This window comes from Lepisma saccharinum, chromosome 6, assembly GCF_977018435.1.
Source record: "Lepisma saccharinum chromosome 6, izLepSacc3.1, whole genome shotgun sequence".
NCBI classification, from domain to species: Eukaryota; Metazoa; Arthropoda; class Insecta; order Zygentoma; family Lepismatidae; genus Lepisma; species Lepisma saccharinum.
Window position 1 is genome coordinate 22,028,828 of NC_139234.1, and position 23,488 is coordinate 22,052,315.

At 40.0% G+C, this 23,488-nt stretch overlaps 1 protein-coding gene across 1 annotated transcript in view; it reads left to right on the forward strand.

Annotated features, from left to right (window-relative positions):
- Positions 1–23,488, forward strand: part of LOC145989267 (beta-mannosidase-like) — a 51,858-nt gene that overhangs the window by 15,873 nt on the left and 12,497 nt on the right. The window contains exons 2-8 of the mRNA XM_083124592.1: positions 5,320–5,469; positions 7,811–7,959; positions 12,285–12,481; positions 13,728–13,974; positions 15,254–15,413; positions 17,568–17,764; positions 19,212–19,402. Of these exons, the coding sequence (XP_082980718.1) occupies positions 5,320–5,469; positions 7,811–7,959; positions 12,285–12,481; positions 13,728–13,974; positions 15,254–15,413; positions 17,568–17,764; positions 19,212–19,402 (1,291 nt within the window). The remainder of the gene's footprint in view (positions 1–5,319; positions 5,470–7,810; positions 7,960–12,284; positions 12,482–13,727; positions 13,975–15,253; positions 15,414–17,567; positions 17,765–19,211; positions 19,403–23,488) is intronic.

A 23,488-nucleotide genomic window follows, 5' to 3' on the forward strand; every position in this document is an offset into this window, starting at 1 on the left:
CCTTAAATACCCCTGGACTCCAGAGGACTGACACAGTTTAGCGCCATATTCAGACCAAACACCATCTCCGCGTCACTTTGCGCGAGATACGGAACTTTGCTTTGTTTTAACTTTTCGACCGCGTCGTGTTAATTGTCGTGAGTGTGTGATCACAGTGACAGTGCCAGGAATTGAGGCCGTGTTAATTACGTGTTTCACGTGCTCCAGGTGTTTTTCCCTTTTTTGTAAGGAGGGACATTGAATAAATATGGGCGGCTGAGAAAGCTACGAGAGGGACGGGACCTTCGGGTTTCCGATTACTGCTGCCAAGAAGCCAAGAGAAGAAGCCACGACGCCTTGCTTAAGTATACGACGCCTTAAGTCAAGAGACCAGCACCACGACGCTTGCATAACGATGTCTGAGATGAAAGCCACGCCGCAGCGACAACTCGCATTGCCGACCCAGATGAGAGACGAAAGTACCACAACGGTGAGACGGATGTTACGCCGAGAAAAGAAGAAGAGATAGAGAAAAGAGAGGGATGAAACGACGTCCGCCCTTAGACGACCCGACGCCCTGCGTATCCCCGAACGGCCATTGGAAGCCACGATCGGATGCAACGCCCCGAGCAGACAGATGGAAGCGAGGTGTTTTTCCGCCCATCTTCGTCGCCGCGATGGAAAAAAAAGGGAAGAAAAATGAATGTTACGTCTAAGTCGAAGAGACAGTTTTTGCCCGCCAGGAGGACAGACTGGCATAGCCACGAGTATCGTCGGGACGCCGCAACGAGGACCACGCCGCCATTGAGTCGGTATAGTATCCTCCAGTTATTTCTTTATGTGTGAGAGTGAACATTTGTCCACCTACGTCGTCACTGGTTCGTCTTAACACAAAGCGAGATGAAATCGAACAATGTTGCCTGCAATTATTAATTATTTTGGCCAATCAAATCAAAAGTACTATAAATCTTCAAAAATTAAGAACCTATTTCGCTCACCCTTCGAAGTTCTATAAATGTAAAAGACCTACTATTTGTTATTGTTTTCCTATTCTCGCGCCGAGTATTTATATAATTAATTATTTGACTTTTACCGTGCTCTTTGATATATATAGGTATTAGAAAAACTAGGTACTAAATAGTATAGCTGAGTTAATCATTTTGAATATATCCTAGTTTATATTACAGTCGTTTGTATTACCAGCACTCGTGTACTTGTAATCAAGTTTGTTTCCTCTTGTCACTCATTTAGTCTATGCTTATTATTTTTGCATAGTAGTGCCTCTACAAGTGTAATGTCAATTATTATTCACTTTTGGTAACTATGACGCCTAGCTAATCGCGTCTCATATGTGACAGAGCGCTAGCCGCGCTTATTTACATTGAAAGCAAGCCTAAGGGGCTAATGGAAATCTCAAATTTGAAGGTACACGGGAAATAAACCAAAGAGGCGGTTAGATATTTTATCATGTAATGCTATATTGTGTCCACCCCTGCAGTGTGTGTGTGTGAGTGCATGATAGAATGAGAGTGAGGGGACATGTAATGGTTACATTATCATTGTTGTGTTTATTTTTACCGAATACACGTATATATATATTCGTTATCCTACAGGTGTTCTTGATTCATTTATATGTATGTATAGATGTATATCCTCGTATGGTCGATATTTTTGGTTTCAGTCCTGAGTTTGAAGCTGTAAAGCTTGTCTCCATTGACCAGAAGATTTATAGTTTTCTATTATTACAACAATTATTATTATTATTGCTATAAATGAATAACAGCACCACTTTATGCACGACGTGGCTTACCGCCGGAGGTGTTAATAACCGACCCGGTGACATGAACCTGGACTTAAACCGTTAGCTGGTGGTAGGAATCGTGTTTCCTTAACCGGAGACGCGAACCAAGGACCGACGACCGTCCAATCGGGCGGCCGCGGAACCCTGAACCTACGGACTAGCGGTAGAGTTGTTTGGCACCTCGAACTGGGGACTTCGGTCTTCCGGACGAGTGGTCAAACCCGTTACATAACTATCTCTGTGGACCTACCCTCAGCTTAAATGATATTCCGTTCATTACAAATGCGTTTCCTTACGCCTTCACTCTTTCTTTTGGGCATCAATTATTCAACACGGAAATATCCAAATATTCATAGCTTTTTCTAAAAGGGGACTTGGGACAGCAACAGGGGTTGGTTTACACCAAATGCTACATTATTATATCCAGTTTAGCCACCAAAAGTGGACTAAACTTGAGGAGACGTCCCTCTTCGTCGAGCAATGGGGAAACACTGTTTTTTCTAAAGCCCACTGGCCTTTTTTATAGTCGGGGCAAACGTCCGTGGACGTGGACCCCGTAGCGTTGGAAAAATTCCACTGCCAACGATCTTTTGTAAGACAGCTTGCTGCCCCAACCGGGGAGATAAAAAACAGGGGAATCTAATATCCAGTAAAGCACAATCCAATAAGCACATACACTTACATGCAATAATAACATAAAAGTACACTCATGGAAATATATTACTTAACCCTACACCTTGTAGCTGGCCAGCAATTAATTGATACAATATACAAAAACCAGTAATGGCCAATCCGACCATTACATGTTCAAATTAAAGTTTTTTATTCTTTCCCCTTATTTTTTTTTTGGGGGGGGGTTAGTTGCATCCAGCCGAAAACAGCGAAATCCACTTTCTTTTCGGACAAGATTAGTGCACATTATCATTATTATTAATGGAAAAACAAAAGTAATGATAGAATAACTTCATAAAGATTTATTCTCATTTCTACACAAAAATATGTTTTCCGAACACAGAGTTCCACTGTTGAGTTAATTGGATTCTCATTAATCATCCATCGTTATTACATTTTGCAACTTTAATTACTCTATGGTTAGTTCTTCAATGATACAAATATTTAAAGTCACTGAAGAATCATTACAACTTTATACGGGGTGGCCCAAAAAATATTACTTAAAGTATTACGTATTCAGCACTTCGGCTACCTGTTTTGCTCAACCCTGTATACATAAACTTCTGAAAATAATTCAACTCCAGTTTCTCGCGCGATGATTTTAGGTAAGAATCCTCAGGCTTTCTAGATATTTTAAAGCAGCCAATGACAAGTACTGAAATGTCTTTCATTGATAATACCGGGTGGTTATAATTATACTGACTGACGGTGTTCAGAGTGGTACAGCACGGGCTGTAATGAGCGTAGGGGTCTGAAACTTCGTAGATATGCTAATGTAGCATCATCGCGAATCATGGGGGAAAAAATAGTTCCAATTCTCGCCAACAGGTTAAAATATGGCGCTGTAAGCAGTCAGAACGTGGTATGGGTACAGGAAAAAGACAGGAATGATCAAACACATGATAACAGTGGTTCTGGAACGTCCACAATTTCCATGGGGATGGGCCGCCTTCCTCCGCGACACCCAATTCACCTGTTTCCTCGAATTTCTTCATCATATTCTTTAGCCCATTAATTGATATGGGCTCTCTTCTCACCCTTTCTGTCGGCGATATTCCCGCAATGGCGTTGCTATTGCTCCCATTCTGGTAAAACAATTTCACTAGCAGTGCACGGTCTCTCTTCGCAATAGCCATTGTGTTTTACACGAGCAAATTCAACCTTTTTAATTTTCCACGAACATTCACATCACAAAAAGAATCACAACAAGCGTCATCAACATCAACCAGGGAGCTCACACAACGGTTAGCAATGACACCAACGTCGGAATAACATACTGACGTCAGAGTTACGGAAATTTCCACGTTCTGATCGCTTACAGCGCCATATTTTAACCTGGTGGCGAGAATTGGAACTTTTTCTTCATAAACCCGAGCGCATTGCTTCATTAGCATATCTACGAAGTTTCAGACTCCTACGCTCATTATAGCCCGTGCTGTACCACTCTGAACACCGTCACTTTAATTATAACCACCTGGTATTTGTACACACACTATCAGTTTCACTATAGTCAAGTGCGTTGTCAAAGATTGCACTCGGTGGCAATTCAAAACGACACGTGATATTTTCTTCATAAAGAAGTTTACCTTTGAAGATCCAAGATATGTCGAAGTAGCGTCTACGTGCCCACAGAATATTTTCATTTGAAAAGAGGGTCAAAATAATAATAATAAAAAAATGATCTCAAGCAGGATTTATTGATATGTGTACGTGTTGCTATAAAAGAGAGAAGTTTTAAAGGGAAGAAGAATTAAAGAAGCCAGATTGGCAGACAGACCGAGAGAAGGAAAGAGAGTAGAAATGAGGAAGTGAAGTTATAGTCAGAGAAAGAGAGATGAAGAAGCTAACACAGAGAGAGAGAGAGAGAGAGAGAGAGAGAGAGAGAGAGAGAGAGAGAGAGAGAGAGAAAGAGAGAGAGAGAGAGATATATATAGAGAGATATAGAAATAGAAACAGAGAAGGAAGGGTGAGAGAGAGAGGGAAGGGAAGAAAAGAGAACATGATGAGAGAGAGAGAGAGAGAGAGAGGAAGGAAAAAGAAGAGGGATAAAAAGTGATAAAGGGAGAAAAAGAGAGATAATGATGGAAGGTTGAGAGAGAAAGAGTGAAAGGAAAGGGAAGAAAGAGAAAAAACAAGATGGGAGACAGAGCTCAAGCTAGACATACAGAGAGAGGGTGAGAAGGAACAAAAGAAGAAAAGAAGCAACAGAGAGAAGGGGGAACGAGGAAAATGATACAGAAAATGGAAGGGAAAGCAGAAAATGAAATGACCAAGTTGAGTGGAAGTAAGCAGAACATAAAACACTGAGAAAAGATCCATCGCTAAAAGGAAGATACAATTAAAGAATAGCAAACGAGTTACAAATAAAAGGGATAATGGAAAAGTAAGAAGGCAATTTTTCCTTATTCCAAGGGGGTAAGTGACCCCCTTTGACACTCCCTGCGGCCACCAATGTGCTATTCATTTCTAAAACACACTAAGGAACCATTCGATGGGATGGATAAACTCATATGGGCGCCGACTTTAGCGTGCAAGGCAGTCCCCAAATTTCTCAAGATGTCTGTATATGCATTACACATGAAAAATTAATTGTTGTTCATCCCCCCCATTATTTGTATGAAATTGACGCCTCTGTAAACTGATCAAATTTGATATTGAATTAATGTATAGTAGCATATCTACGGAAAGATTCCAAAATCAGTTGTTACACCAGTGCAATTCATGGTTCAAGAAACATTCACTGTATTGTAGGCATAATTGTGAAAATTTCAGGTGCAATTTCGGCAATTGTCGCATGCACTGTAACCATATTTTAACTTTCTCATATGATATTGTAGTTATTTAATCACTCTTCTTTCCGTTTCCAGAGGAAAATATTCCAGGCAATGTTCCCGGAGGAATTTTCACCGACTTAGAGAATGCTGGAATCCTGGAGACTCCAATATACTACAGGTTCAATGACATAGAATACAGATGGGTTGGAAGGCAGAACTGGACTTACTACAGGGACTTTGAAGGTGAGAAGCTTGCATTTTCTTGTTGGTAAGACTAATCCTCCATTGCTGGAAGAATGTCCAAATTTCACTCAAAAAGAGTTTTTATTCTATGTGTGTTTGTATATCTTATTACTTCACATTTTCTAGCAAGAATCTTCTGGTACAAATATTTTATGAAACTTACCTAACACTTTATTTAAAACATGTTCAGTGAGGCAGGATAATATACAGACATATTACAACAGGGAAAAGCATGTTTCATACCTCACAGTTTCATCAGGTCCCTGAAGAAAAATCAGTGCACATGTTGACATGCAAGAGCAACCTTTGTTACAAACACACACACACACACACACACACACACCCACACACAAACTATTAAAAAACCCTCTCGTACGTCAAAAATTCCCTTTTCGGCCTTCAAATCCCCTATTTCTCTAAAGGAAGAAGTTCAGTAAATGGCTCACTGGCTACTAATTCCAGGGCTTATCCAGAACTTTCGTTGTTGTTGTTGTTGTTGTTGAGTTGGTGTTTTAAGTCCACTTTATGCACAGTAAGGCTAATCGGGACTGGACCTACAGTTTAAAGTGGGATCCGAACCACTTGTGCCTCCACCGGGTATCGAACCCGGGACCCCTTGATTACAAGGCGACGACGCTACCACTGCGCCATCGGGGAGGCCCCCAGAACTTTCGATCTAGGAGGGTGTGAGTACGATCTCAGCGGGTGTAAAGGCAACTTTTGAACCAAATTAGGCCTTTGTGAATAATTTTAGGGGGGATAGAAATTTGAAAGTTCATTATTAGTTTATTGAGTTTATTGATGATACCATTTGGAGTGAGGTCATTTCAGGAATAATTTCAAATCTTAGAGAAGAAGCGCAACTATATGTGAAGCTACAGATGTGGACAAATAAAGCAAAATGAAAATCCAGAAAATAGCCACAGAGCATTGCTCTCAGTTATTGAGAAGTTTACCTCGCAAACAAATAACTTGGATAAGTTTGCTTTAACACTTAAATTAATGTTGTATTTTACTAGTAGGGGAAGGAAGGGTAAAATGGCCACTCTAAGGTTTGATGAATCCTTATCATACCTTTTTAATCAGCAACGTTATAGAAACAGAGACTAATAGAAAGTATAATAACTTTATTTCCAATTTCTATTTATTTTTTTAAATTCCTGTTGTTTAGAAATGTACACGTTAGTTTTTTTAAAAAAAGTACGAAGAGGTCACTTTGCCCACCTAGGTTGGGTAAAGTGGCCAGCCCCTTCCCATTTTACCTGCATAGGTAAGTGAACAAATCACATTGATTCAGAGTGTGTATTTAATCAACACAAGCTGAAGAAATACACATTAAGAATAAGTACAATCCCATCAATATTGCCCACCCTGTATTATGTTTTTTAAGTATTATCTTAAGTATGAAATCTTTACAAGATAAAGTAAATAGTAATTCGTAATCAATAGTGTATCAATAAAGGATTAGGCGTAGGCCTATTTGCAAAATTCGTACTCAAACTCATCATCTTCTTCGCCACAACCGGCGCACTCTTCATGTGCCCACTTCTTAAATTTTAAACATCTAATCCATCCTTCATTGCCTTTCGAGTCTGTCTGTTTCGTGGCCACTTTGCTCGGAATGACGCCATTACAAAAACTGTGGTCTAACGCCTAACCTACATGACAGCGTTTTCAAACACACATCATTTAAATGGTTATTTCACGCTGATCAAACAGCACAAGAGTATATAATTATAACACTTACTATTATTTAGCTATAATCAACAATTTGTACCACTTAGCTAAAATCAGACTTGCGAAAAAAAACAATAAAATGAGTTCACATCTACAAAAGTGCAGCCTCCTGCTTCAAAGTCACAGACAACACTGATATCATCCGTGGCGACTGTTTCGCCCGGCTCCCGCGTGGCGGAAGCACTGTACAGCGAATAAAACTCACATGGCCACTTTGCCCGTACTGGCCACTTAACCCTTCCTTCCCCTACATATAATATTTTATTGTGTGGTATAGGTTAGAAGTTACTCAATCGTTAAAACCAGCATACGCCACTGATTTTCTCTCCCCATTCATCCACGTTCTATATTTTTGTTCTTTTCTTCCTTGACGACGATGGTGAGAGATGAAATTGATGAATGGACACTCACAAAGAACACCCATACTCAGACCGGGACTCGAACCAGGTAACTTTGGTGGAGAAATCGAAAGTCGAACGTGTTCAGCTACCAGTCAGGTCATGCGTGCTCCTGAAATGACGTAGAGATGTAACAAAACGACGCAGAGAACTGTTATACAATACAGATCAATTAATTTGAACACCTTCTTTGTTTCTATCAACAGTGGATGCCAATCTCTTAGCCAAAGCCCGTGTCCTTTTGACGTTCGAGGGACTGGACACAGTCAGCAAAGTGTTCCTCAATGACCAGCTCGTTGGCTCTTCTGATAACATGTTCGTGAGATACTCATTCGACGTTAAGGATTACCTGGTGGTAAGTACCCCAAGAAGCACAAGCTCATTTGACATAATTAATGCAGTTTGATTGTTCATAGAGATATAACAATCGATTCAATTAAAAAACAACATCTAACTCAATTCAGTTTTTCAGAATGGCCGGAGGCGGACGTAGAAATTTTCTAAGGAAATGTTTATGCCTTGTTTTCCTGCATTAACCTCCTTAATCCTCTTGGAAAATTGATATCAAAACCTCCTCACATTTAATCTCGGAAACGATAAAAAAAGTTTCATATAAATTAGGGCTGAGCCGATACCACTTTGAACCGATACCGATGCCAATACTCTCACCGATACCCACTGTTTCCTATAATCTCAAAGATTCCCACCGATACCGATACTCTCACCGATTCCCACCGATACTGATACTCTCACCGATTCCCACCGATACCGATACTTTTACCGATTCCCACCGATACTCTCATTGATTCCCACCGATACTCTCACCGATTCCAACCGATACCGATACTCTCAAAGATTCCCACCGATACCGACACTCTCACCGATTCCCACTGATACCGATACCCTTACCGATTCCCACAGATACTCTCACCGATTCCCACCGATACTGATACTCTCACCGATTCCCACTGATACCGATACTCTTACCGATTCCCACCGATACCGATACCCTTACCGATTCCCACAGATACTCTCACCGATTCCCACCGATACCGATACTCTCACCGATTCCAACCGATACTGATACTCTCACCGATTCCCACTGATACTGATACTCTTACCGATTCCCACCGATACCGATACCCTTACCGATTCCCACAGATACTCTCACCGATTCCCACAGATACCGATACTCTCACCGTTTCCCGCCGATACCGATACTCTTGCCGATTCCCACCGATACCGATACCCTTCCGATTCCCACCGATACTCTCACCGATTCCCACCGATACCGATACTCTCACCGATTCCCACTGATACCGATACTCTCACCGATTCCAACCGATACTCTTACCGATTCCCACTGATACCAATGCTCTCACCGATTCCCACAGATACCGATACTCTCGCCGATTCCCACCGATACTGATACTCTTACCGATTCCCACCGATACCGATTTTTTCAAAGATTCCCACCGATACCGATACTCTCACCGATTCCCACCGATACTGATACTCTCACCGATTCCCACCGATACCGATACTTTTACCGATTCCCACCGATACTCTCATTGATTCCCACCGATACTCTCACCGATTCCAACCGATACCGATACTCTCAAAGATTCCCACCGATACCGACACTCTCACCGATTCCCACTGATACCGATACCCTTACCGATTCCCACAGATACTCTCACCGATTCCCACCGATACTGATACTCTCACCGATTCCCACTGATACCGATACTCTTACCGATTCCCACCGATACCGATACCCTTACCGATTCCCACAGATACTCTCACCGATTCCCACCGATACCGATACTCTCACCGATTCCAACCGATACTGATACTCTCACCGATTCCCACTGATACTGATACTCTTACCGATTCCCACCGATACCGATACCCTTACCGATTCCCACAGATACTCTCACCGATTCCCACAGATACCGATACTCTCACCGTTTCCCGCCGATACCGATACTCTTGCCGATTCCCACCGATACCGATACCCTTCCGATTCCCACCGATACTCTCACCGATTCCCACCGATACCGATACTCTCACCGATTCCCACTGATACCGATACTCTCACCGATTCCAACCGATACTCTTACCGATTCCCACTGATACCAATGCTCTCACCGATTCCCACAGATACCGATACTCTCGCCGATTCCCACCGATACTGATACTCTTACCGATTCCCACCGATACCGATTTCCTCAAAGATTCCCACAGATACCGATACTCTCACCGATTCAACCGATACTGATACTCTCACCGATTCCCACCGATACTGATACTCTTACCGATTCCCACCGATACCGATTTTCTCAAAGATTCCCACAGATACCGATACTCTCACCGATTCCCACCGATACTGATACTCTCACCGATTCCCACTGATACTGATACTCTTACCGATTCCCACCGATACCGATTTCCTCAAAGATTCCCACAGATACCGATACTCTCACCGATTCCCACCGATACTGATACTCTTACCGATTCCCACCGATACCGATTTTCTCAAAGATTCCCACAGATACCGATACTCTCACCGATTCCCACCGATACTGATACTCTCACCGATTCCCACTGATACTGATACTCTTACCGATTCCCAGCGATACCGATTTCCTCAAAGATTCCCACAGATACCGATACTCTCACCGATTCCCACCGATACTGATACTCTCACCGATTCCCACTGATACTGATACTCTTACGGATTCCCACCGATACCGATTTCCTCAAAGATTCCCACAGATACCGATACTCTCACCGATTCCCACCGATACTGATACTCTCACCGATTCCCACTGATACTGATACTCTTACGGATTCCCACCGATACCGATTTCCTCAAAGATTCCCACAGATACCGATACTCTCACCGATTCCCACCGATACTGATACTCTCACCGATTCCCACTGATACTGATACTCTTACCGATTCCCACCGATACCGATTTCCTCAAAGATTCCCACAGATACCGATACTCTCACCGATTCCCACCGATACTGATACTCTTACCGATTCCCACCGATACCGATTTTCTCAAAGATTCCCACAGATACCGATACTCTCACCGATTCCCACCGATACTGATACTCTCACCGATTCCCACTGATACTGATACTCTTACGGATTCCCACCGATACCGATTTCCTCAAAGATTCCCACAGATACCGATACTCTCACCAATTCCCACCGATACCGATACTCTTGCCGATTCCCACCGATACCGATACCCTTCCGATTCCCACCGATACTCTCACAGATTCCCACCGATACCGATAGCGATACTTGAAACTTGCAATAATAAAAATTTGTTCAATTTATTAATCACTATTGGTGCGTTAAGTATTCTTTTCCAATTATATGCATCAATTTACCAAGAAATTTGCTTCAGAATATTCAAGAATTGCACCAGAATATAAAAACAGATATTATGCAATCACAAAATGCAGTTTTTTCGTGCAACATTGGTGCACAATAAAAGAAAAGTTTTGAATTTTGCATAATTTCCAGGAATTAGACTTCGCGAAAATGTTACATTTTTGCGGACCCCCTGAAATACCAAAATGCCGGAAAAATATCGGCTGGTATCGGTAAATGAATTCCAACCGATATTTTCCGATACCGATACCAGTGGTATCTGTCGATTCCGATATATAAGCATCGGTTACGGCTCAGCCCTAATATAAATAGTGTTGGCATAAAATTGTTCATACTTTTGATTTTCACATGAATTTTGAAGGAGGTGGATCGCATTTGATATGATTCCCATAAACTAGAACGACGAATTTTGAGCTTTTCCTTGTTTATGGATACAAAATCAGCTGATATTTCTATTAAAGACGAGACCTCCGAACATGACAATAGCAATGACATTTTACAGTTGTCTACAGTTTTCGAATGAAAAAAATATATATATTAGCACTGCATCAGTGAGAGGTTCATATCAGAAATTGTCTTTTGGACAGATCAAGCACTTATTTTCTAAGATAAAAATGGTAAATCTACCACCTGCACATTGCAACACACCTCCCGGAAGGCATGGTGGTAACGTCGTCGCCTTGTAACCACGGGGTCCTTGGTTTGATACCCGCTGGATGCACACAGTGATTCAGATAGCACTTTAAACTGTAGATCCATTCCCGATTAGCCTATCTGTGCAAAAAGTGGAATTAAAACAAATTTCCAACAAAATACCATGAAGACAGCAGTGCAGTTCGTATGGCAATGCCGTAGCAGTGTAATATTTAAATCATAGTTGAAAAGTGGTCAGTTACAGTCACTCGACAAAGTTATTGGTCCCAGCGTTACAACTTTTCTTTTCCTTTCTCATCTGGTTATTTTACGTCGCTTTTCAACTTCTTGCATTAGTCACGACGATGATAAATTGATTAAATGCATGATAATAATCCATGCCTTACCCAAGGTTTAGACCTGGGACCTGTGGCTGACCGCTCAGCTACAGAGTCCTACTATTATTCCCACTTGCTATACGAGTACTTTTTTCTTAAAAATTGCAACTCCAGTTTTATATGGATCATTTGTAAGCTTGTTCTCACGTTAAAGTACTCAATCGTGGAGAATCAGTATAAGTAATTTAATACGTTTAAGAGCTTAAGACGTTTTTGTAATTTTTATTTCAATTTCAGGAGGGAACAAATAACATAAGGGTGGAATTCGAATCCCCCGTCAATTACGCCGAGAGAAAGTTTGAGGAGCAGAGTGCTGACTACATCGTCCCTCCCGCATGTCAGTACTTCGGCGAATGCCACGCTAACCACATCAGGAAGATGCAGTCGTCCTTCTCATGGGACTGGGGACCTTCCTTCGCCTCCGTTGGAATTTGGTACGCCAGGAAATTCATTAATATTTTCATACATTAATGGCGTATCTACGAAACTAACTGTTTGTGGCAACGGGCTGTTTTTCAACAGAATAACAATATGTGTATGCCCAGTGCTGTAATTCCATTATAACACTGGTTCTTAAGCCATTCACAGTATACGGGCCATACTTATAACATTAAAAGTACCTACATTTACTTGCATGAATCAAACAAGACCATAATATCACACATATTAATTTAAATTATCCAATTGACAGCTCTTTTTTAAGTAACTATTTGTTACACCTATACAAGAAGCAACACCCCGCCTAATTCCAAGATGGCACCTTAAGTTTGTTGTGCGCAATGACGTAATTGCGGCAAAGTTAATGTAGCACTATAATATTAAACGATGATGTGTCTCAATGTGCAGATATTATTAATTTGAACTAGAAAAATCTGTAGGTATCAAACGGTTGGACAACAACTCTAAGTCATAAAACTATGGACAAGTAATAAACTTTTTCGATTGGTCCACGATAACATGAAACTCATAAAGTGATTTACTCAATTTCATCAAATTACACTATAGAGTGTATTCTTTGTTTTACATTTTGTGGTTATATTGTAATATGTTGAAACCAAATTTTCATATTGCTCATTCTAAACATTGGACAACCCTTTAAACAACTCACCTGCTCGATAGCCAGAGAGAATCCTTTCATCACTGGGCAATAGTTTTTATTTCATGTTATGTGTAATACTTTAGTATTTTCAATTTATCTGAAACCAATAATTATAAATGGGTTTGAAGAACTTGATATCAGGAAACACATTTGTGAACTCGATTTCATGTGTTCAGTTGTCTGACATTTTCGATATCTGCATAGATTTCACACTAGCACATAGATTTCCTATTCGTTTCGTGGTTAAATTCACCTTCTACCATCGTTACGTCATAATACGAAAACAATCCATCTACCCAACCTCTATACTTCTAATAACCTTGAGAACACGTACACCATTCTCTCACACTTAATATTAACAAACAAGTCACAAATATAAATCTATTTGCTCAAATCTGGTCTAGGTTCTTAAAGCATTCACCATTCTTTAATCCTGACATAATTTGCAAATTAAGACATTTCAAATCAACAAGTGATGGTAATCATATGTTTCTCCGATTCTGGACATTTCTAGAAGGGAGTGAGGTCTCTTTGTTGTGCACCAATGACACGTTCAATTCTTTTTCTATTTTGTCTCCTAGGCACAACGTATCGCTAGAAGCATTCGATCAAGCCTTGGTTAGGGACATTTTGGTGACAACAACAGTGGCGGAAGATGATTCGTGGAATGTTAATGTTGTAGCCGTTCTTGATGTCGCTACAAGTGATGTATCCAGCCTTGACGTCACCACTACATTGTCCTGCGGCACTTCTTCTACATCTACAGTCGCCTTGAGTCCTGACTCAAATCTTGAGGCGACCGTTAACATTAATGTGTCTACAGCTGATGTAAGTATCTTCTAGTTGGATTGGGTACACTCTTAGAAGTTGCAGTAATATATAGAATATTCTGCCGTTAAAATTATACAGTCTATGCCTATTAATCTATATAAAAATGTGTGTGTGTATATGTGTACATGTGTATATGTGTAGGTTTGTTTGTTCCGGCATAACTCTCGAACGCCTGGAGCGATTTCAACCAAACTTGGTACACGTATGATTTACAATCTGGAAAGATAGCACCCCTAGGGGTGGGAGTAGGAGGGGGTGACATGTAAAAATAATCGAAACGACCGATATTAGTGTGGAATCCATAGTTGTCGGGGTCGCTAAGATGAATAGTGACACTCCCAATGCCGTTCAACTCCAAGTTCATTTTACACTATAGTTAGAATTCATTATATTCCTGTCTAATAGAAGATTGGGATAAATAAATACACGGGCAACGCCGTGCAATCAGCTAGTTTGCAATTAAGGGATGTAACGGTACTCATCTGCACTGTGAATTGAATGAGAATGTATACTGTATATGTTGATTTTCTTTATTCTACGTCTCTTTTTTGTCACTTTTGACTAATCGCGACGATGGGATCAGTGTTGATTAGATGCGAAGGACGAAGGGACAATCACAAACACACATGGACGACATAAAACAACCCCCCCAAAGGATTATACTGACTGTGAATCTAGCCGCCAGAGTCTCGTTAGCCTGCCAAATGCAGTCCAAGGTGTACTGCGTGGAAGAGTACTACATGACATTTGAGTGCATATAGCGAAGGTCATCCCTAAAACTCCACACACACGCACATCCCCCCCCCCACACACACTGTAGGTCTGAAGTGCAGTATTCATACATAAGGGAAAAACTTTGAAATGTAAAATTGAATATTTATCATGCATAAGGAGAGATAGGCCTAATGACTATAAGTTGCAGTTGTGTGCACCATAAATTTATTTTTTAAAGACTGAATTATCAAAATTCCATGCGTTACGGTTAACTGCGTAATAATCTTTACACTTTAAAAACGATCGTGGTCATGTTTTAAAGTAGTTTAGTTGGATGACAGTCCAGTCAACTTTATACATCGCATTCCACTTCACCTCTTTATATTTAAAATCCGATGATGAAAGGAACAAACAACTCACTATTATGTTTGCGGATATGCAACTAAAATATTCTTAAGATACAAGAACATCCAAGAATAATACTGAATCAATGAATTCGATTTAAAAATGATAACTTTTCACAATCTGAAGAATAAACAATTGGTGTTCCATTTTCATTTAGTGTGGAGCAGTAGATAAATGGTGGCCTAATGGTCTTGGCGAGCAGAGTCTGTACAGTGTGGAGGTGTCGTATACAGGCGATGGAGAAGAACACTCCAGATCCGTCACTTTTGGCTTCAGAACCATCGAATTGGTCCAAGATCCCATTGAAGGAGTATCTGGTGAGTTGAAATCTGAAGTAATTCAATTTATTAACATCATCGAATTGTAAGCATATAGAACAGCTGTCCTTATTTTTGTAATGAAGTAATTAGTTAGTATTAGTATAAATTAGCATGTAACAGTTTATTCTTGTGCAATCAGCAACAGTGCGCATACATAGCTATAATTTTTCTTTTCTTATTCCTCATTCTGTGTTCTTAGGTGATGGAAATGTACTTGCACTGGAGCAGAGCTTTGTCCTCTGTTTATTCCTGCATTTTGTTTTAATTCTTGAACAGCACGTTGTGGAAAAAAAAGAATGAATCATTACGGTGATGGTAGAGGCGTCTCGTGAACGCATGCGATGCATGCTGCGCATGCGTTCACGAGACGCCTCTGGGTGATGGACATTTTGACTACTACAGCGCCTTCATTTGGTTATTTTTCCGCTCAAACGCGTGCTCGTGTAGGGACTGTAACCAGAAGTGAAGAATTGGCAACATGGCTGTTATTCGCTATTAAAATTACCACCTGAGCGCTAGTGTCGCTTCCAATATGGCCGCTCTACGTAGGATAGATCTTTGTTTACATTCAGTAGCAGTACGTAATAGCAGCGTGTTGTCATTGCTGTTATGGAAGAAACGTTTAAATTACGTGTTATATTTAAATATTGCGAATGCGATGTGAATTCCAGGAACTATATCGAAGGTGAAGCTGTGCTGAGAGCGAAGCATTTAATTATGATAATAAAAATAACACGGAAAACGCACACGAAACTAATGTATACGCACTGGTTTTTCAAAGCGTTGCTGTTTCATCTGCACTGCACCTCGGTTGTAACTGCCTAACTGGGGCTCTCAGAAATGATTTGAAAATAAAGCAATTCACATGTATTGCAAAGCTTGGGAGGAAATAAATGAAAAAATGCTGTTGCAGTTTTTTCCCCAAAGAGGCAGGCTAGTTTAATAACAACACCGGATAATGATAATAATAATAACAACAATTTCATTGAGGCTATTTTCAGTCTTCACTGAAAATTAACATACTGAATGAAACAGCAACATCATCATGTCAATTATGTTTTTCTGACTTACCTTTATGATTACGGACATTAATTAATTGTCAAACTATTTTCATCTTTGCACTTAATTGACTTGCACCTGTTCCAAATTATATACATAATACATTGTTTTCGAAAAAAAAGTGTTATATTCATAAAGAACAATTCAAAACTTACTTTCATGGCAATAAAATCATCTTTCCGAAAGATTATTTCTGAAAATAGAGTGAACAGACTCGTACATTCTTCGTAATTTCCTTGCCGCATTTCAGTTATGCCAATCTTGTCAATCAGTTGTTTTCTCTGCTTTATTTAAACATTTCATTTTGTTGATTCCACGGGGTGGAAAACACATGTAAGCTTTTAACTTGTCCTGAACCACAAAACGATTTAGAGCAAAAAACTGAACAGTATACTCTACTTTTTCGCATGTTCCCCATGCTTTGAACGGCTTCAACACCGCGAAGTGCAGCGAGGTGTCCTACGCGGAGTGGTTCCTGAAAATCTCACCAGATGGCATATCGGATAATTTTAATCGCGAATAGCTTGTTTTTCTTGTGAAGAGTTGAAGAGAGAGGATACATTAGCTTTAACATCAGCTTTGGTCAAGCCGACGTATGTGTGAGAGAGCGTTCTTGTATGCAGTGTCGACTACAGAGAGAACAGCTATGTTTGTAGCATTGTAAGAGGGGCGATAGGAGGAGGAAGTGGGCAAGGCAGGAGGCTTCGTTGGTCACGTTCGTGCGGTGTAAAACATCCCGTCATCTGCCTCGCGAGGAACAGTGCAGTGTGACACTGTAATCATGGCAGAAAGAATTGTAGATGGTATGTGTTAAGGAGCACTTTTACATCTCAACGGCAGCGTCTTTGCGGTTTACTGACCTTGAGACACAGTGTGCAGGCGTGAAACTCGCCCCGCACGGATATCTTGCAGCCACAAGTGCAAGCGATTTGCTTAAGCCTGCTTAATATCAAGGCTCTGCAAAAGTTTTGGAACCTTCCACGTAAACGACCACACTTGTAACACAAGGGAAATCCGTGCATTTCGTTTAAATTTGACATTAGGACGCTTTTTTTAAGGAATGGGTTGTAACTGAATTTCTGTATCTTGCAGAGGGCCTGTCTTTCTACTTCAGAGTGAACGACCAGCCTTTCTTTGCCAAAGGTGCCAACTGGATACCAGCGCATGTGTTACCCGAACAAGTAACAACAGAATATCTGTCGGATTTGCTGTATGCTGCAAAGGAGGCCAACATGAATATGCTACGAGTCTGGGGAGGAGGCATCTATGAGCTTGAAGCTTTCTATGATGTAAGTAACTATCTCTAATTTATCTATTTTAGAGTATTTTCTGCGAATTCATGATAAATGAGTGCAACTGCAATATAGCTATCCTTATAGTGAGGATTAATAGGCCCACTATAACCACATGGAATGCAAATTGGCAGGGTGTAATAATTAATATGATTTAAAATCAGCAGCATATTTTAACAGCCTACTTCTCTTGTGACATTCAAGAGATCGTTAATGCCATAGTATGATATGTTTGCGTATTTAAGTTTCACATGAAAGCTATTTTTTATTTAGCGAGTGCACATCAATTGTAGTGTACCTCAAGACAATCATATGTGAGTAGTACTTTACAAAAACAGAAGTTTTAGATCATGATTAGGGCTAGGATTTTAATGTTTGCATATTTTCTTTCGTAAGGGGTGAAATGCTTCTGAAATATATAGATCGGCATAGATAATACTGGTTATATGATGCGACGATTACCTTGAAGCAGCCAACCGACTGTCAAAATAGTGTGTGGGGTCACAACTTGCAGATCTGGAAGAGGTTCCTTGGACACAGCAATTTCACTCCCTCCTCGAATTTATTACACCATTCCCGGTACTGGGTTGTGAGGTACTGTACTGCATCTGTGTTAGTTGGTAAATTCCAATGACTTTTCTATCTCCACCACCCCTCAAAGAATGAAACTTCGCAAGTGGCGCCAACTATCAACTGAATTCTCACTTGAACCCTATCCATCGCACGTTGAAAATTGTGATTTCAGTAAGAGTTTAAGATCCATTCTTCCTCTTAAATCAAGCAAAAGGATATTAAATATTTCATGGAAATTTTCTCGTTTCCATTTGAATTTTTATTTTGAATTCGAAACGAATATTTTTTTCACACGCACTTTGTTATTTCCTCGATAGTATGATTTAGTCAGGACAAAACAAGATATCAAATAATGTTTGATTCTTGTTTTACTACATTATGTATTGTGAACAGATCAATGGACTTGTGACTATTTTTAATAGCATCTATCTTCGGTCTGTAAGATAACATTTATATTATTATCATTATTATTATTATATTTAAACTTAAATGGTGCAACAGCAAACTGAGGCCCAAGTCTTACTAATCGGCTTTCTAATTGGATGACGCATCGTCAGTCATTCTGTCCCATCGCCGCTGTTATCTGTATTATTGCACCAAGTAATTATTATTATACCGGTAGTATTGTATTGACGATCACTTTTTCTACTACATATTGGATTTGACTATTAAAGGTTCTTTTGTTTTTTAAAAAAATTGCAAACCGTGAAGTGGGAGCTGATGAGATGAGATTTTTCTGTTTATAAATTACACCCATCACCCCTGATTCATGCCATAAACGAAAGAGAAGGTGCTGAATTTCGAATAATGCTGATGTTCTATTAATGAATCTCTATGTATATATTAGTTATAACTTTTATCTACATTCCAGCTAGCGGACCAGTATGGAATAATTATCTGGCAGGACTTTATGTTCGCTTGCTCCATGTACCCAGCAACAGATGCATTTTTGGAGAGTGTTTCCAGAGAAGTGGTCCATCAGGTTCGTAGGCTCCAGCATCACGCTAGCATCGGCCTCTGGGCAGCAAATAACGAGAACGAATCTGCTCTACGTCAAGACTGGTAAGTATTCTCGTACATGTGTTATATATGGGGTAAGTCAAAAAGAATGAAAAAAACTTTACACAGTTATTACGACGTTACTATTTATGATAGAAAATCAGACAAGGCATCAATATAAAGAAGAACTCTGGAAGCTTTACTCACATTATAAAGATTCAACATGGGAACCACGTGTAACTCGGAAAAGATCCAAACGGTAATCAAGTCGTTGTCAACGGTTTCGAAGGTACTAACAGTTCGCACTTTGAACTTTGGCAAATCTTTCGAAAGGGTGAAACATTTGCATTACCACAGAAAAGCATGCGGAAATGTCTTTGCACCAATGTGATTGAATCAGTCTTCGCTAACTCCAACACACAATACACCTTCTGCTGGTCACTTGGCATTTTGCCACACTAGCGATCCTGGCGGAGCAGCGGCAAAGCTACATAAGTGGCACACCAAGTGGCAATAAAACTTCAGAGTTATTCTTTGCATTGGTGCCTTGTTTGATTCATAAATAGTTATGCCATAATAGCTGTGTAAAGTTGTTTCATTCTTTTTGACTTACCCTGTACAATACACACACATATATTTTATGCACATACAGGTTAATCGAGACTAGACCTACAGTTTAAAGTGGGATCCGAACCACTACGCAATGTGCCTCATCCGGCTATCAAGACGGGGATCCCTCGACGACGTTACCACTACGCCATCGGCAGAGCCCTTATGTAATATATATATATATGAGCTAAAATAATCTTTTTTCACTCAGTATCGTGAGGACATTTGTGGAGCTACTTGAAAATATGAAGCAGTGTTACGCTTAAGCACGAGCCAATTCAAGATATCCAAAAACTGATAATGATATCACCAAATTGTCACCATTATCCACTATACCTGCTTCGTCTCGCGGTTCCTCGACTGGGTCGCCGCACGGTGCTGTGTTGGTCCGTCGATTGTCTCCTCGGTTAGCTCTCCCAACTCCTTCACGCGGACCGATTTAACACTGCCACCAGCAAACCACTTCCAGCTTCGACCGCTAGCTCAAGGATCCCTCGGCGACCTCTCGTCACTCGGGGACTGCTGTTTTTTTTTATTATTATTATAGCTACAGCATTTTATTCCGGCTCGTGACAGTAGCGTGTTTTGGCCCTGAAACCTAGAAAACAGCTGCGATGGGATTCTATGCATTGACCACGCGTCACCCAATGAAAAAGCCACTCGGCAAGCCCTGGCCCTCAGAAAACTGTTGCGTCATAATATATATATACATTTACGAGAGATTTGGACACTTTGTCGATATTTGGAAATTTATTCTGTCATTCCCAATTGAACCTGCCACACGAATAACGTTGTGACTAACGGTTTTTTCGAAAGTGTTCTAAAGACGGAACAACATTGTATTCATCATTGTGGATTGATTGATTTGCTTTATTTAACTTCACCTTTTGTGCCATTTTTGGCTAATTTGCGAAGATGGTAATGAGTGATGAAATTTATGAATGGACACTCACAAACATCCATGCCAAGGCCGGGATTCGAACCCGGGACCTCTGGCGTCGTAGTGTGATGTGCTATCCGCTCCACCCCGAGGTCGGCATCATGGATGCGATAGTGATATCAGTTTTAACTTGTTACACAAACGACAGCACTTTCTGTGCCACTCAACATCTGTTTGGAAGAACAGCGTTGCAATACAACGCAATATAGCTGACTGTAGTTCAGTATCGTTCACATCCTCTGCTTGAAAAAAGATCAATAAGGGCAGAAGACACAAAATAAAGGTAAGTGAATGAAAGGATGACAAGAGAGAAGCCCTCAGGGTGGAAACCCTTATACATCCAAGAGAAGGAAGCCAGTTTGTGGAATATTACCTTGAAACTGATGAGTAGACAACGTTGTATCGTCATTATTCTAGCTTCGTTACTCTGTGCCTTGGAAGCAGTGAGGATCTGGAAACATATATTTGCCGCAAGTAAACATTGTGAACGTAACCAACACATACAACGGGACCATCCATATCCCGAGGACAGTTAAGAAACAGCATCTGCTTCATATGTGTTGGTACATTCAACGTTGATGCAGTGAAGCTAGAATAATTACGATACAATATAACTGGATGACTTTTGTGCGTATTATGATAAGAGATAAATTTCTGAAATTAAAATAAATAACTTCTATAACTAATTATTTATCAACGTGTACCAAATGGATATTTTGTATAACTTTTTTTTAAAAAAATAATTATAAAATGGTTACATCTGTTCCCAAGGTGGCCCGTGGGTCTCAAAGGTGGCCCACGGCTTATAGTTGGTTTCAGGGGCCCATGCCGCACTCCCCCCAAAAGGTAGAACATTTCCCCCCCCCCCGTTTATGCCGAATGAATTACTCAAATTATTTTTGTCAGACAAAATTTGCAGAAAAAAAATACAAGAGGTGCAACCACGAATTTTTGTCTGCGGGGAGAAAGTACCAGGATAAACGTACCAATAATAATAATAACATTAGTTATGGTTTATTATTATTATTATTATTATTATTACCAGTAGTAGTATCAAAGACGTTATTATCCTCATAAATTACACAAAAAAGGGGGTAGAAATCTGTGCTAAAGCAATTGTTTGGAATAAACGATTTGAAATATTTTTTCAACACCACCAATTTCACATTAGCTAATAATGGAAATCAAGCACACAAACCGTATTTTTGAATGGCAAAAAATGAATGATAAATGCATTCCGAAGATACTTAACTTTCATGTATAACATATGTTTTACACATGCAACATGGAGCGACATTAAATAGAAAAAATGCATATGCAACAAGCTAACACTACATTGTGTACGTATTCAAAGCTTATTCAATACAAATATACAACAAATATTATTTAAACATATTACATTACAGAAAATAAGAGCGAGCGAAGCGAGAAAGAAAATTTTTAGATCCAATTTTTGCAATGGAAAACAATATTGATTTAATAGGACACAAATAATTTCACTGGACGCCATGGCATTCTCTCTTTTACACCATTTTTTTTAGATCATTCGACGCTCATGGCCGACTCCCGCCGGCGCTAGCTACAGCTCTGAACTTGACGAAAACAAGAAAAGCAGATAATGCAAGCGAAGCAAGCAAGAAAATTTTACAAAATGAATTTTTATTTGCATAAAATTTGGAATTGAAGGGGTAATTGCTCCTCTGTGCCCCCCTTGCTACCCTAGAATTGACTTCTGTCGAAGGCCCCTGGCCCCCCTGTAATTGCGTTACTGTATAATACAGACATATTTAAGCAATATATGTTTACTTTAGAAACTTTAGGCTCACTGTCATTGTTAACCAACCCTATTCTGCACAGTTTGTTTGCTCCACTAACCTTGTATTAATGCATATACCACACCCCCCTCCATCCAAACCGATCCTAAAGGCATAAGAGGTGGTGTTTCATTTCAACCCTATCGCCGCGATCACCCACAGGTAGGTAGAAAAACTAAACATAATAACCAAAACTAAAAATCAGTAACAAGTCAATCAAACGATGCGATCCCCCTCATTCTTGTGTGAAGATATATAGAATTGGTATAAAATTTTGTCCCCCTCAAAAATTCCCATGACACAGGCGCGTCATGAAACCCCCCTGTGGGCACCCCTGGATGAGCGACAAGCTAAAAATAGGATGCTAAAGCTTTGACTCTGTTTATCCACTATACTTTCATTTCAACTTACTTTTTGTGTTTTCTGTAATCTTAAATGAAACAAATAAGGTAGGTGAACCAAAGGTGTCCCTAGTTAAGCTTCTAGGGCAATTTACAAATCTGAAATGAGAGATAAATTTCTGAAATTAAAAGAAATAACTTCTATAACTAATTATAAACGTGTATCAAATGGATATTTTGTATAACTTTTTTTAAAAAAAGAATTACAGAATCGTTACATCCAAAGGTGGCCCACGGATTTTGGTTGGCTTAGAAAATGATGCTTGTGCTCAAGAAAACATATTTATTCATGTTTATTGACGTCTCTATATCATTGGTATCAAACTTTTGATTGTCATATGCATTACGTACAGTAAAGACGAATAGCCGACCTCCGTGGAGGACT